The sequence below is a fragment of the Onychostruthus taczanowskii genome, unplaced genomic scaffold (assembly GCF_017590055.1).
Source record: "Onychostruthus taczanowskii isolate IOZ18803 unplaced genomic scaffold, ASM1759005v1 scaffold81, whole genome shotgun sequence".
Lineage (NCBI taxonomy): Eukaryota > Metazoa > Chordata > Aves > Passeriformes > Passeridae > Onychostruthus > Onychostruthus taczanowskii.
The window spans coordinates 1,486,432-1,499,232 of record NW_024506002.1 but is presented as its reverse complement, the minus strand read 5'-3'; the positions used below and the strand labels follow the sequence as shown (position 1 = coordinate 1,499,232).

The window sequence follows — 12,801 nt, the reverse complement described above, 5'->3', positions numbered from 1 at the left end:
TCTGGTGGTGGGAGTGAAAGGTGAAGCAAACCTCCTGCAGCTCCTGAGCTGCTTTTTCTGTTCCAGACATTGATTGCTCCATCCCTCCAGGGAGGAAGGGAAGGACCAACCTCCCTGACTTACAGAAGAGCAGAGGCACAAAGGCAGGAAAAACCTGTGCTGCAGGGAGGAATGCCAGGCCAAAATGCACTGGAGACTGAGGGGACACCTGCAAACCTCAGTGCAGGGCCTGAAAGAAGTACCCACACTGCAGGGAGCAGGGCTGGAGTCACACAGCCTTTTCCTTCTGGAGATTCTGAGTGTTCATCCATCCCACCCTGCTGAGCCCCTGGGCTGGAGTCAGTGCTGCCCTGGGGTGTTTGCCAAAGGGCAGGGGACAGAGCTGGGTCACTTCAAGCTCACCTGAGCTCCCTGCTGCTTTGGAGCACAACCCCAGGCCAGCAGAGCCAAACCCCACAGACCTGGCCTGGTCCCTCTGTTCCCAGTGCTCCCAGTCCAGAGCATCCCTCAGTGCTCCAGCACAGCTGCCCAAAGCATTTCCACACCAGGTCTCTGCCTCTCTTCAAAAAGTGTTTGGGCAAAGCTCTCAGGCACAGGCTGGCAGTGTCCTGTGGGGTGGGGAGTCCTGTGCAGGGCCAGGAGCTGGACTGGATGATGCTTGTGGGACCCTTCCAACACAGGATATTCTGTGATTCTCTGATTCTGTGATTCTGTCATTGATTCTGTGGTTCTGTGATTCTGTGACTCTGTGATTTTTGTGGTTCTGTGGTTCTGTGATTCTGCAGTTCTGTGATTCTGTAATTCTGTGATTCTGTAATTCTGTGATTCTGCTGTTCTGTGGTTCTGTGATTCTGTAATTCTGTAATTCTGTGATTCTGTAATTCTGTGAATCTGCTGTTCTGTGGTTCTGTGATTCTGTGACTCTGTGATTTTTGTGGTTCTGTGGTTCTGTGATTCTGTGACTCTGTGATTTTTGTGGTTCTGTGGGTCTGTGATTCTGCAGTTCTGTGATTCTGTAATTCTGTGATCCTGCAGTTCTGTAATTCTGTGATTCTGCTGTTCTGTGATTCTGTGATTCTGCAGTTCCGTGATTCTACAGTTCTGCAGTTCTGTGGTTCTGTGATTGTGTGTTCTGTGGTTCAGAGGGGCTGCCTGTCACCCAGAATGTTTAACAAGGCAGCAGCTCAAGGCAGAGGAAGACATCAAACCAATTGATGCCTGAATTTGTGCTCCTGAGAATGCAGAGGAAATGCAGCCCCAGTGAGCTGTACAAGCACAGAAAGTTAATGTATGCTCATTTGTATATCGGCCCATTGTCCAGGGGAACTCTCCACTTCCTCTGGGGATCAATAATGAATAGACCTATAAGGGAATGTTGTGGTGGCAGCAATTTCTCTTTTCCTACCATTTAACTCAGAACAATATGGAACCAAAACAACAAGGCAGCCTTTCAAAGGCTGGCAGTACAATGCACCCTATAGGACACCAACCATTAAACTGAAGAGCACGAGGGAGACCTTTGCCCTGTGGATGCTGAGAATTCCTCTCAGTTCCTTTATCCTGGGAATTCCTTTATCATCTCCAGTGCAGAAGATCAGAGTTTGAGATACTCTCCTTACATCCCACCACGCCCAAGTGTCACTACCCCGCTTTCACTACCAACAGATGGCAAGGGCAGAACTGAGATAAGCAAAAGAATTTAAAACAGGAAAGATGACTGAGTTGGGCTGCTCTGGGCTCTGCTCTCTCTCTTTAAGTCTGGTTAGCTTAGCTCTGAATTGAAGGAGACTTCTGGTGACACCAGATGTATTGGTCAGCCTGGGAATTCAAGAATCAGCAGCCCAAAGAAAAGGCTCTGCAAGGCTTTAGCCTCGTGATTGCTTCAGGTGAAGTGTTTATTCTGAGCCACACCAGTGATGCCATCAATGATGTACAATATTGTCTATCATTGCTATTCCAGGGATGCAAAATGAAGGAGTTTGCACTCCATCAGAAATGTCCAGAACCTGCAACAGCAATCCCAGAGTCACTGGACAGAGGCTTTGGTGTTTGCCTCATGCAGAGTGTGCAGTGCTGGACCCTGGATTAAAGATTATACTTGGCACAGGTAGGTAGAGAGGGAGAAACTCAAAGCTGCACTGCTCAGTGCCAGAGCACAAATCCAGGTAGTATTTCAAAGCCTACATTAATTTTAAAGTACAAAGATATTGCAGAGTGGAAGGGCAAATGGCCTTGAACAGCGGATGTGCCAGCAATCCTCCATGGAAATCAAAACCAGCTCAGCTTTAGCTTCTCCACTAATCTCACTTTGAGCACAGAATTTTTCATCTCTACTGCCCTGATTTTCTCCTGAGTGCTAGACAGGTTTGGCAAATGAAAAGTGAGATTTATACCCAGACAAAACTCCTGTCCTCTTTTTTTGTCCTTCTGCCAGAAACCCACCAGAAAACCAAAGGTTCTGTCCTGGAGAAGGTTAAAATAAATTGGGCACATATTTCTGGGATGGGAGAAGGAAACCCTTTCACTAGGGAGCATCAGCCCATGCTTGTAGACCTGTGGGATGTCATGGTGCCTCTCTGGGGAGCCTGCCCTGGCTGATATTGTGCACCAGCTCTGACACCCACACAGAACATTAGGAAATAAGGCTGGTAGTTTATTTTTAATAGCAATATAACCACCAGAGTTGTGCACAAAGCTCCAGAGAGAGCAACCTCAGTAACCAGTGATGCCTTGGGCAGGCTGCCCTAGAGCAGAGGCTGGACAGAGCTAAAGAATAAAGTAGGGATTTGTTAAAAGGATCTCCTCAATGGATGCACCTTGGGCAGCACAAGAGCCCAGCCAGGGCTGCACCCAAGATGAACCAAAATGGGCACAAAAATCCCCAATTGGTCACAGGGTCTGTCACTTTGATAAGTTCTGCTCCATTTACATATTGGAGTTAATTGTCCAATTCCAGCTCCAGCCCATGCAGTCCCATCCTGCTTGGTTTTCTCTCTTTTGTCCACGTTGTTTGTGCTCTTGGGCCTGAGATTTGGATCATTTGTCCTTGGTCCCCAGCTAGAGAAGGAATTGTTTTGTCTCCCTGCTCTGTGCAGAGAGCTCACCATCCCCTCATATGAAGCCCAGACCCTAAAGCAGCACAGAATCTGAAAAATAGAAAAGCTAAAACCTGAGGCATCATTAGAAGAAGGCTTCATTACTTCATGGCTTATCAAATTAAATTAATAATGGCATTTCACTAAGTGGGTCTGAGTATTACTTTTCAAATACAAAGTTGACAACAATTAAAAAGGCAAAATGGCTGGTTTATACAAGAGATGAGAATAGATAAAAGAGATCAGAACAATCCCATAAGAATAATAAGGAGAAATCAGCCTTGTAAAAATAATGGCAGAATTCCTGATGGGAACTGTTTGGAGCAGGATGGGAGAACCTTTGACAAGCCCTGCTCATCAACCTCCTGTTTTCCTGGATTCCCCTTCCCAGGGAGTCCCTCCATCCCGGGAACTGTCCCAGATGGGTCTTTCATTTCACCCTGCACTTCTCTCATCAGAGCAGGGCTGATCATGCCCATGCTGACCCAGAGAACTGAGCTCATGTCTGTTTGCCTGCTTGGGAAAGCCAGGAGAAAACATTCCAAATGTGAGAACACCACAGCCATTCCAAACCTGTAAATCCATCACTCTGCTGGCTTGGTTTATCTCCTTGCTGATGGATCAGGGGATGAAGCAATAAAACTGTTCACAGAACCATCAGTGCCTTCGTGCTAACACCTGGCCTTGCCTTCCCAGAGAGCCATGGTGCCATTATCCTTGGAAAAGGCCCCACGGGATGGGATGAGCTGGGACAAACCCAAAATGAGATGGGCCAAGAGCAGGGAGCTGCCAGGCTCTGCCCCAGGCCATCCCTCCTGCCACACTCTGCTGCCTTCATGCTGACACAGGATTTTAGGGATTCATCACTCTTCCTGGGAATTCCTCTTGAGCCAAACCCTTTTGCTCTGTCCTCACTCAACAGAAAATCTGCTCAGACTAAAGGGAAGTTGTTTAAAGCATGGGAGTCTCCAGGACTGAGCAGAAGAGGATCTGTGCAGCCAAAATAAATGTGAGGAATAGCAGGAAGGTTCCTGTGTTGCCTCACACAACTGGCTCAGCCACACTGGCTTTCCTTCACCCCTGGAAAAGGAGCAGGTTATTTTGCTTTCTCACAGTGAAGCAAATCAAGACTTTTCCAGAAAGATCAGTAAAATCTCTACCTTTATAAAACATGCAGTGTGGGAGCAGCTCTCAGTCTGCCTTTTTTTCCCTCAGATTCCACCATAAAATGTGTAAACAGCCAGAAGAAAATAAATGTTCTGAGCCATACAATGGACAATTCAAAGACAGGCTATTGTCTTCAGCCAAGCACAGCCTTAAACCTGTGTGAGCGAGGCAAAGCTTGTCCCGAGTGTGTAAACATGAAAATAACTCAGACACGATCCATTTCCAGAGAAAAAATGTGGCAGGCCAAAAGGTTACCTGATTCTCTCTGCTTTACACTGTGTAATAGCTTAAATTGTGTTTTAAAGGTCCTCAGGCTGACATCATTGTTTACATTGACTTGAATCATTCTTTAATTGTAACAAACCCCTTCCAAGCAGCCCAGCTCAGTGCTGCTGTGTCATGCAGAGAGAGCTGACACCACTGCCTTGCCTCATCCACATCCAGAAAGGGCTGGGGAGACAGACCTTGTGTCAGAAACAGAGCTGGGAAAAGACACCTTGCCTCAGAAAGAAGTTCAGGAAAGAGATCTTTCCTCAGAAAGAGCTGGGAAAAGCATTTCTCCCCACAGCTGTGTTCTGCATTATTCTTTCTCCTGATACTCCTCCTGGGTGAGGAAGGAAAGCAGAGGACACTCCTGAAATCGCTTCCCTTCTGTCTGTAAATCATGATGAACTGAGGAGTGAAGCAGCAGTGGGTGCCCTTCCCAAGGGGAGGGGGTGTCCCAGTGACCCAGTGGGGCACCTGTGGGGTTTATTGTTCTGCAAGGAAAGGCAGAGAGACCTGGAGCTTTGCAGCAGGAACTCCCCAGAGCTTTACTTGCCTCCTTCCAGCACCTCCCTGCTCTGAAGGACTCTGGGCAAGCTCTTCCAAGGCTTTCCCTGCTCCTGGAAGCAGGATTGCCCACGCCAAGGGCTTCCAAGTGCTACTGTGGGATGTGTGTGATGGCTCCTGCGGGAGCTGCTCCTGGCGGCTGCATCAGCAAGCAGAGAAGCAGAGGGGAAAATCACATTTTACAGCTCTTGGGGGACACTCTGTAGGAGGTGTCTGCACATTAAAAGTCTGAAACGCTGACCCATGCACTACCCAGCTCTAAAATCAGGGAAATGCAGGCTCAGGAGCAGCTTTCAGGATGATCCCTATTGCTCCAGAGCCCTTTTCAGTAGCTGTGAGGGAATTGAGGAGGAGATTCTGGGCAGCCCCACACTCCCAGCCCCACTGCAGCTCCTGGGCACTGGGAGGAAATTGCTTTGAGTCCTAAATGAGTTTCTTCAGCCCTGATTTCAAAGTTAATGAGCTCTGCATGAAGAGCAAACAGGATGAACACCTCCCAGCTCGGCTGTGTGTGTGTGTGTGGAGCAGCCTGTGAGCAATCCCATTTTCCTCAGGGCTGTAGGGGAATGGCCACAGCAGCCCCGAGGTGGTTGGTGCTTTTCCTGCCAGCTGACCCCGCTGTATCCGCGAGGAAGAATTCCAGGTGAGCAATTTCTGAGCTGGGGGCTCGAAGGAAGCAAACATTTTGGCCGAGGTGGTTTAGATTTGTGGTGATTTTGTAAAAATGGAACAGGTAATGACAGGGTCAGGCTTCCTTGACCCTCAAATCAAGAACAATCCCAGCAGGGCTGAAAACTCCCCTCTCCACTTCCTTGGCAATCACGTTCCCACAGTTCAGAAAAACACAGGAAGATCTAAGGAAACCTATGTGGAAATGAAGAAGACAAAGGCAAGTGATCTGAAAATAGAAGGCTGGTCCATATATTTCCTTTACATTCTGGGCCTCAGCGTCAGTTTTGGCTGAATTTTGAAACTTTGAGGGCCACGTGCTTGTGCCATTCCTGCAGGGCACAAAGGAAAAGTGAGTTTTTCAGACCTCCATAATTTGCAGGGTTCTGTCCTTGTTGCTCAGTCAAAAACTTTTCTGCTTAGAGCCAAAACAAGAGCCCTGGTAACACACACCCCATATTTGAGACGTGACCCCTCCTGCTTTTCCAGATACTGGGGGGACTTGCAAAAATTATTTATTGTAAAAATTTAGTGCAGCAAAAACATGAAAAGCTGGCAGAAAACAAGAGCTTCAACTGCAGGTCTCAAGCAGTCCCACTTTGTTTTGTTCAGAAATCTCTGCACCAGGAAGAATTATAAAGGCAAAATTAATTTTGGGACAGAGAAGAGAGACTGTGCAGACCCCTGGTGTGGAAGGGCTGGGAAATTTCTCTTGGCTTCTCCTAATGTAAAAATTCAAGGAATTCTGAGCCCTGAGGGGAGTTTAGGAGACATCCAGGAAAGGGGAGGGAGCAGGAGAGGGATGTAGGATGTAGTGGGGACATAAAGTATGTGCTGCAAATTCAGGCTAATCCAGGGGCTTGGGGACAGGGTATTGGAGTGACTCATGAGGATGTCCATGGACTCACTCACTCTCCATCATAAAACAGTTCCTGGATTGCTCCCTGTCCATCAGAGAGCAAAGCTGTGTTCCACTGTTGGTAAGGGACAGAAGTTAGCAGTGGCACAGGGTGGCAGCTCAGCTCCCTCGTGCCAATCCCTGCTCCCATTCCCACAGCCTTTGGAAGCGTGTCCAGCACTGGCAGGGAGGAATTTCCACAAAATTCCTGGGATTGACACATCAGTTTGGCAGAGCCATATTGATTGGGATGGGCATCCATCAATTTTGATCATCACACCTCAGGAGATCAGGCTGATCCTGATCCTTCCTCCTTCCCCACTGGAGGAAGCAGCTCCTGGCTGAGCCTCTGAGATCACAGCTCGTGCAGAAACCTTGATTCCTGTGATTTGTGCAGATCCTGCCTTGCTCCTGATGAGTGCCAGCTCTGCTCCTGGAGTCCTGCTCCCTGGGGAAAGCCTTCTATTAAATGGCATTTCCAGATTGTCTGGTGGATTTTGGCAACTTCTACACTTTCTCTGTGGCCTTGAAAAGAAAAGTTAAAGAGGTGCCTAACGGGGAGCTCAGTTCCCTATTACACACATCTTACCCAGCTTTTTTTGGGGCAGCCAGTTGTCCTGGAGGACAGCTGATGGGAATGTCCTGGTGGGCACTCAGAGCCCTCGTGCCCTGCCAGCCATCGGAGCTGCTTTCTGAAGAAAAGCACCAGGACACATTTATTTCAATCCTAGCTGTTCTTTAGATATTCCAATATCCCTTAATTGCTGCCACTCCTAATTCCCATTCCAGTGCCATCAGGCTGGTTTGGAGGAAAAAGGCAAGGTGGATCAGAGAAAGTTCCAGAGGGAGCAGGTGGAGCTCAGTGGGGCTGTGTGAGCTCCAGGGTCACTCTCAAAGTCCAACGCTGCCTCCTGGAAACCTCCTGAGTAGCTGGAAAAGTGCAGGTGGCTGCTGCTGCCCCCAAAACTCTCTGCAGTGAGAACTGAGAGCATCTTCTTTGTGCCTCCTGTCCTTTTTCTGGTGCCCAAGTGACCCTTCCTGCATCACACCCTGCAGATGTCTCGGGAAGGACCAGATGTGAATCATCCCCCAACAGATATGGGACAGACCAGGTTTTCACCCTCTCCAAACTGCACTGCTCATCTGGGAGACAAACTCCCAAAAAGCTCAGATCACCTTCCCCTGCTGTACCTGAGGAATCTCCTGTGGGGCTTGGAAACCTTTTGCTGGTGTTCATAAACTTATTTACAACATAAATATTCTTCTTCTTCTTCTTCTTAATAATAATAATATAATAGCATATTATATATTATATATTATATAGTATATATTATATAGTATATATTATATATAATGTATAATATATAATAATACATTATATGCTATATGCTATATAATATGTAATATATAATATATATAATGTATTATATATTATATATTGTATATTATATATTACGTATTATATATTATATATTACTTATTATTATATATTATATTATATATTATATATTGCATATTATATACTATATAGCATGTATCATATGTAGAATATATAATATATTATTACTATTCTATTATTATTATTACTAATCTATTATATTATTAACAACATAAGTACTAAGCCCAATCTGAGATATTAATTCAAAGTGCAGTAGATTGAGCTATCACTTTATACAAATAATTTGTCATAAAATGAACAATCCAGGGAATGTGTGAAAGGGCAGAAATGACCTAAATGGACCCCGTTGCTCTTACTCAGAGCAGACCAATGCCCACAGATAAATATTTTGTACACGTTTTAAAGACAATAATGCAAGTTCTTACAGCACAAACCCTCAACAAACAATCTGGTTCGTTTTCTCAGTGTTCTTTTGGGTACAATACAGTTTTTTAGAAGTTCAGGGAGTATTCAGAAATACTTGACATTTTTTTCCTTGCCTTAAATGGCTGAATTGGTATAAAGAGATTTCCAGTTGGTTTCGAATGTGGCAGCTTCAGCAGGAGGCTCATATATCACCAGCCTAAAAAAGGCTCCTCTGCTTTTTAAAACATTTTCCCACAGTAAAGCAAATGTTTGGGAATAACACCAGTTAGGACACACATTTTTTGGGAAAACAACCCCTTGGTGCCTCTGCCCTGGCACAGCCACACTCATCCTGCTGCACTCTGTGACCATCCTGGCTGGAAAACCAGGAGGAATCTGAGCTCCTGAATCTTTTATCTCCTGATCCATGGCTTAACTGAAATCTCTGTGTTAACAAGCTTCGCTGCCCATCCAGTACAATCAATTTGTAGAAGGCATTGCAAAGTTAAACAACAACAAAAAAATCAATTTCAAACGTGCTTTCATTTCAAAGCCATCGGGCAGGACCTGATTTTACTCTTCAATCTTTAATAATTTCCAGTTAAATAATCTTTAAATGTAAAATCTTTAAAAATAAAACAATCTTTAATAATTTTCAGTTAAATTACTGAGATGGCTGAGTTTATTCCAATACCCAAAAAAGCGCCTTGGATTGCTCAGATATTAAAAACCTTCTGGTGATGTCAGTGGGTAAAAGAGACTGAATTTTTCATGCACAATTTAAGGTGTAAGAATTTCTTTGCAGATTGTTTTTGCAAGGGCTGATTAGGAACCACCCCAGTCCATAGCTCAAACCTGTGCCAGCTGTTGGCATCTGCACCATCATTAAATCAGGGTCACTTCTGAGCAGCAAGACCCCAGCCAGTGCTCTGAGGAGTTGAGAAGAAGCTGAGAAATGAGCAAAGGGAAAGTGGAAATTTAATGATACTCAGGGAACTAAATGAGGAAATTTAAAGGTGTATTTAGAGCTCTGTTTTAGAGTAAGGTGGGAAATCACTGGGATGATGCTTGTGTGGTCTCTTCCCCCTACTGAAAGCAACAAATCAGTCAGGAATTCCCCAAAGGAGACCTGGATAAATGTAGTGGCCAGAATTTCATCAGTTTCATTGCTGGGGATGAACTTGGAGGGAAAAGTGGCTGAGGAGTCAATGCCTTGGTACTGAGCAGCTTTCACAGCTGTAGGACTTTCCTTCTCCCTGCATTGCTGATGGAATTGTTTGGGGTGGAATCAGAGTCATCCTCCTCAGCACAGCCCTGCCTAACTTTGGCCACAGAGATCCCAGGAAAGGTTTAACTACAGCTGAGGGGTAAATCCAGGCTTTGGGAGGTGAAGCAGGGCTTCACTGAGCTCGGCCTGCAGAGGAACTTTGAGGGCAAGGTGGTGAGGAGCTGACTCCTCAGGAACACCAGTGCCATCCCAAATCCTCGGCCCTCCTGGCCCTGTCTCCCCCTGGCTTCCAGCCCAATGCTGATGTTTTATCTCTTGCTAAAGATGAGCCCAGCTCCTGACATCCCCAGGGCTGCTCCAGGTCCCTCACCAGCCTGCAGCTCTGGGCACAAGGATGTTCCTGCCTCCCTCTGTCACAGGATGCAGACTTTGCCTTCTCTTGGCCTCCTCTGTACCTGGCACTGATGGCAAAAGGAATCTGGACCAAATTCCAAGGTTATCAGGGCTGAAATAATTAGGAAAGGAACCTGGTGAGGAAGGACCTGAGCAGCCCTGAAATGTGGACAACATCTCCAGCCAGGATTTCCCCCCTGAACTCCCTGTTCTCCACTTCACCCTGAGCCTCAGGAACACTTGGGCACTCCACGTTTTCTCCCATCTCCCACTCCTTTGTTATTATCCCTCTCTGATCCACCAAATCCTGTGGTGATTTATGCCTCTGAAATCCACACTGGATTTCGGGCAACTTTTCCAGACTGTGCAGAGGTTAGAGCTCCCAAAGCATGCAGCTGGCTGCTGCTGCACGTGTCAGCCAGCTGGAGCACATCTCAGGAATCCTCCCAGGGCTGCCCCAGGTGCAGCCCAAGGTGTGGGCTGACCTGGCAGGGACAGATTCCCTGGGGACACCATGGATCCTGAGGATTCCTGCTGCAGGGGCTCCTTGCCACCTGCCAGGTTTGCTGCTTCAGCTTTTCCTTGAAAAGCTGGACAAGCCCTTTGGAGCACAACCTCAGGCTTAGTTATTTATTCTGCAGGTAACTGTGGGGAAGATGTGAAATTCCCCAAGGTTTGTGCCTGCCAATCAGTCCATTTCTGCAGAAGGAATACATTAAATCCCTAAACGAATCCAAAAAAAATCAAGGACAGTGATGCTTCACAGTGTTTCCAGAAGCTATCCACTTAACTATGAAAATATAATATGCTGAAGAACAACAGCCTCGTGCTGTGCAATACATCCACTACCTACGAAAATAAAAAAGTCCTTTCTGTCAGAAGGAATTCCCCAATAAACAAGAGCCCGTCTCCCTTACACAATTTGCAGCGTCATGAATGAATAGCTCAGTAATCCAGCAAAATCCTCATGCTTAATGAGATAATGAAAAGTCATATGGCAGATGGAAAAGCTCTCACAAATCTCATTAACCTGCCTTTTGGCTCTTCTGATAGCAGCAAAAATTGGGAATAAATCTGGGGGGACAGGGAGTTTGCTGCAAAGGAAAATGAGTTTTGGAGAGCAGGGGATCTAACCTGGCACCTGGGCTGAGAAGGGGAAGGAAGTGAAGAAGCACCACGTGTACAAAAACTGAAATATCAAAGAACCAATATTCAAAAATTGAAATGTCAAAGAATCAGAACTGGATATCAGAGAGAATGCCCGTGACGTCTGTGCACACAGCTCCAGGATAAGCCCCAGGACAGGGGGATAGCCCAGGTGCTCCTCCTTTGAAAGCCTCAGCTCTGCTCAAGTGATCAAATACAACCAGAAACCCTCCCACATCGAGGGAAAAAACCCACAAATTGGTGAACGCTCACAAACTGCTATTTCTAACCAAGCGGCTAAACCTCGAAGGGGGAACACCCATTAAAATCTGACCTTTAGGTGCGACACCTTCAAGAGGTTTAGCTTTTTTACCTCAATTTCCAAAGATCAGTTTTAACGGAGGTGTGAACCCTGCGGCTTTGGGAACGGAGCGGTGGCACCTGCCCTCTCAGGTGTGTGACACCTCCCCGGGCCGCCGGAAGAGCACAAAGAGCGGGGAAAAGCGCAGAAGAGCATCACGGAGCGCTCTCCTGAGGGCCCCGAGGGGCGGCACGGGGCAGCCCCGCGGTGTCCCCGCCCGGGCACCCGGGGACGCGGGCGGCTCTTACCGTGCAGCAGCAGCAGCCCCTGGAGGGCACAGACGGCCAGGAGGGCGCTGGCCCGGGGCAGCATCCCGGGGCCGGTCCTGCTGCGTGTCCCGAGGCAGCCGAGCCCGCTGGAGAAGTTTAGAAGTTTTCCTTCGCAGCCGCAAGTTTGGGGAAGCCGGAGCGGGGAGGGACGGGAAGGACGAGGCGCGCAGTTCCCACTTGTTGATCCCAGTTAAATTGTTCTTGCCATTCACCGCTTCATCCTGGGGCTGCGGGTTGTGTTCGCCTTCCCTTCTTCCCGAGGTTCTCGGTTTTTTCCTTCACCCCCTTTCCGCAGTCACCTTTTTCCTTCTTTCCCCCCGTTTCTCCAATCCCTGCGGTGTCCGGGGGGAGCCCTGCTGTGCCTCAGAAGCCTCCCCAGCCCTCCTGGCTGGCGCAGAGTCACTCGAGGGGTGAAAAAGCAAAGCAGAAACACCAGAAAAAGTTTGGCAAAAACTTTGGCGCACTCGCTGCTCGCGGCTGCTCGCACAGCGCGGAGTTTGGGTAAGGTGGCAGAGCCTCCTCTGAGATGGGCTTCTCCAGAGAGGCGCAGGTGCCGGCGGGAAGGACAGATCTCCAGCAGGACAGGAGCAGGGGGAGCTGCCCGGAGCCCACCTGGCTCTACGTGCCCGGGGGCACCTGCCCGGGGCAGCGGGGCTGGGGCATGGCCGGAGCCCTGGCTCTGTCTCTGCCTGTCCCCCTCCCCTCCGCCTCGCCGGGGCTTTCGCAGGGAAGTTTGATGCGAGCCAGAGATTCTTTATAGGGACAGGAAAAAAAAAAAAAAAAAAAAAGGAGGAAGGAGAGACGTCACCAGCCGAGGCGAGGGGACTTCACTCTCTCCCTCCCTCCCTGTCATTTCACAGAGCTCCTGGGTTTCCTGTTGCTGCTGCCTAGATGGGGCAGAGAAGGGAATGCCAGCTGCTTGCCGGCATCGCCCGTCCCC

General features: G+C 47.9%; 1 protein-coding gene across 2 annotated transcripts in view; it reads right to left on the bottom strand.

Annotated features, from left to right (window-relative positions):
* Nucleotides 1-12,600, bottom strand: part of LOC121346527 (vascular endothelial growth factor receptor kdr-like) — a 126,375-nt gene extending 113,775 nt beyond the window's left edge. For both annotated transcript variants that reach the window (XM_041424402.1, XM_041424403.1), the window contains exon 1: nucleotides 11,841-12,600. In XM_041424402.1, coding sequence (XP_041280336.1) covers nucleotides 11,841-11,904 — 64 coding nt within the window. In that variant the 5' untranslated portion in view covers nucleotides 11,905-12,600. The remainder of the gene's footprint in view (nucleotides 1-11,840) is intronic.
* Nucleotides 12,601-12,801: the final 201 nt, after the last annotated feature.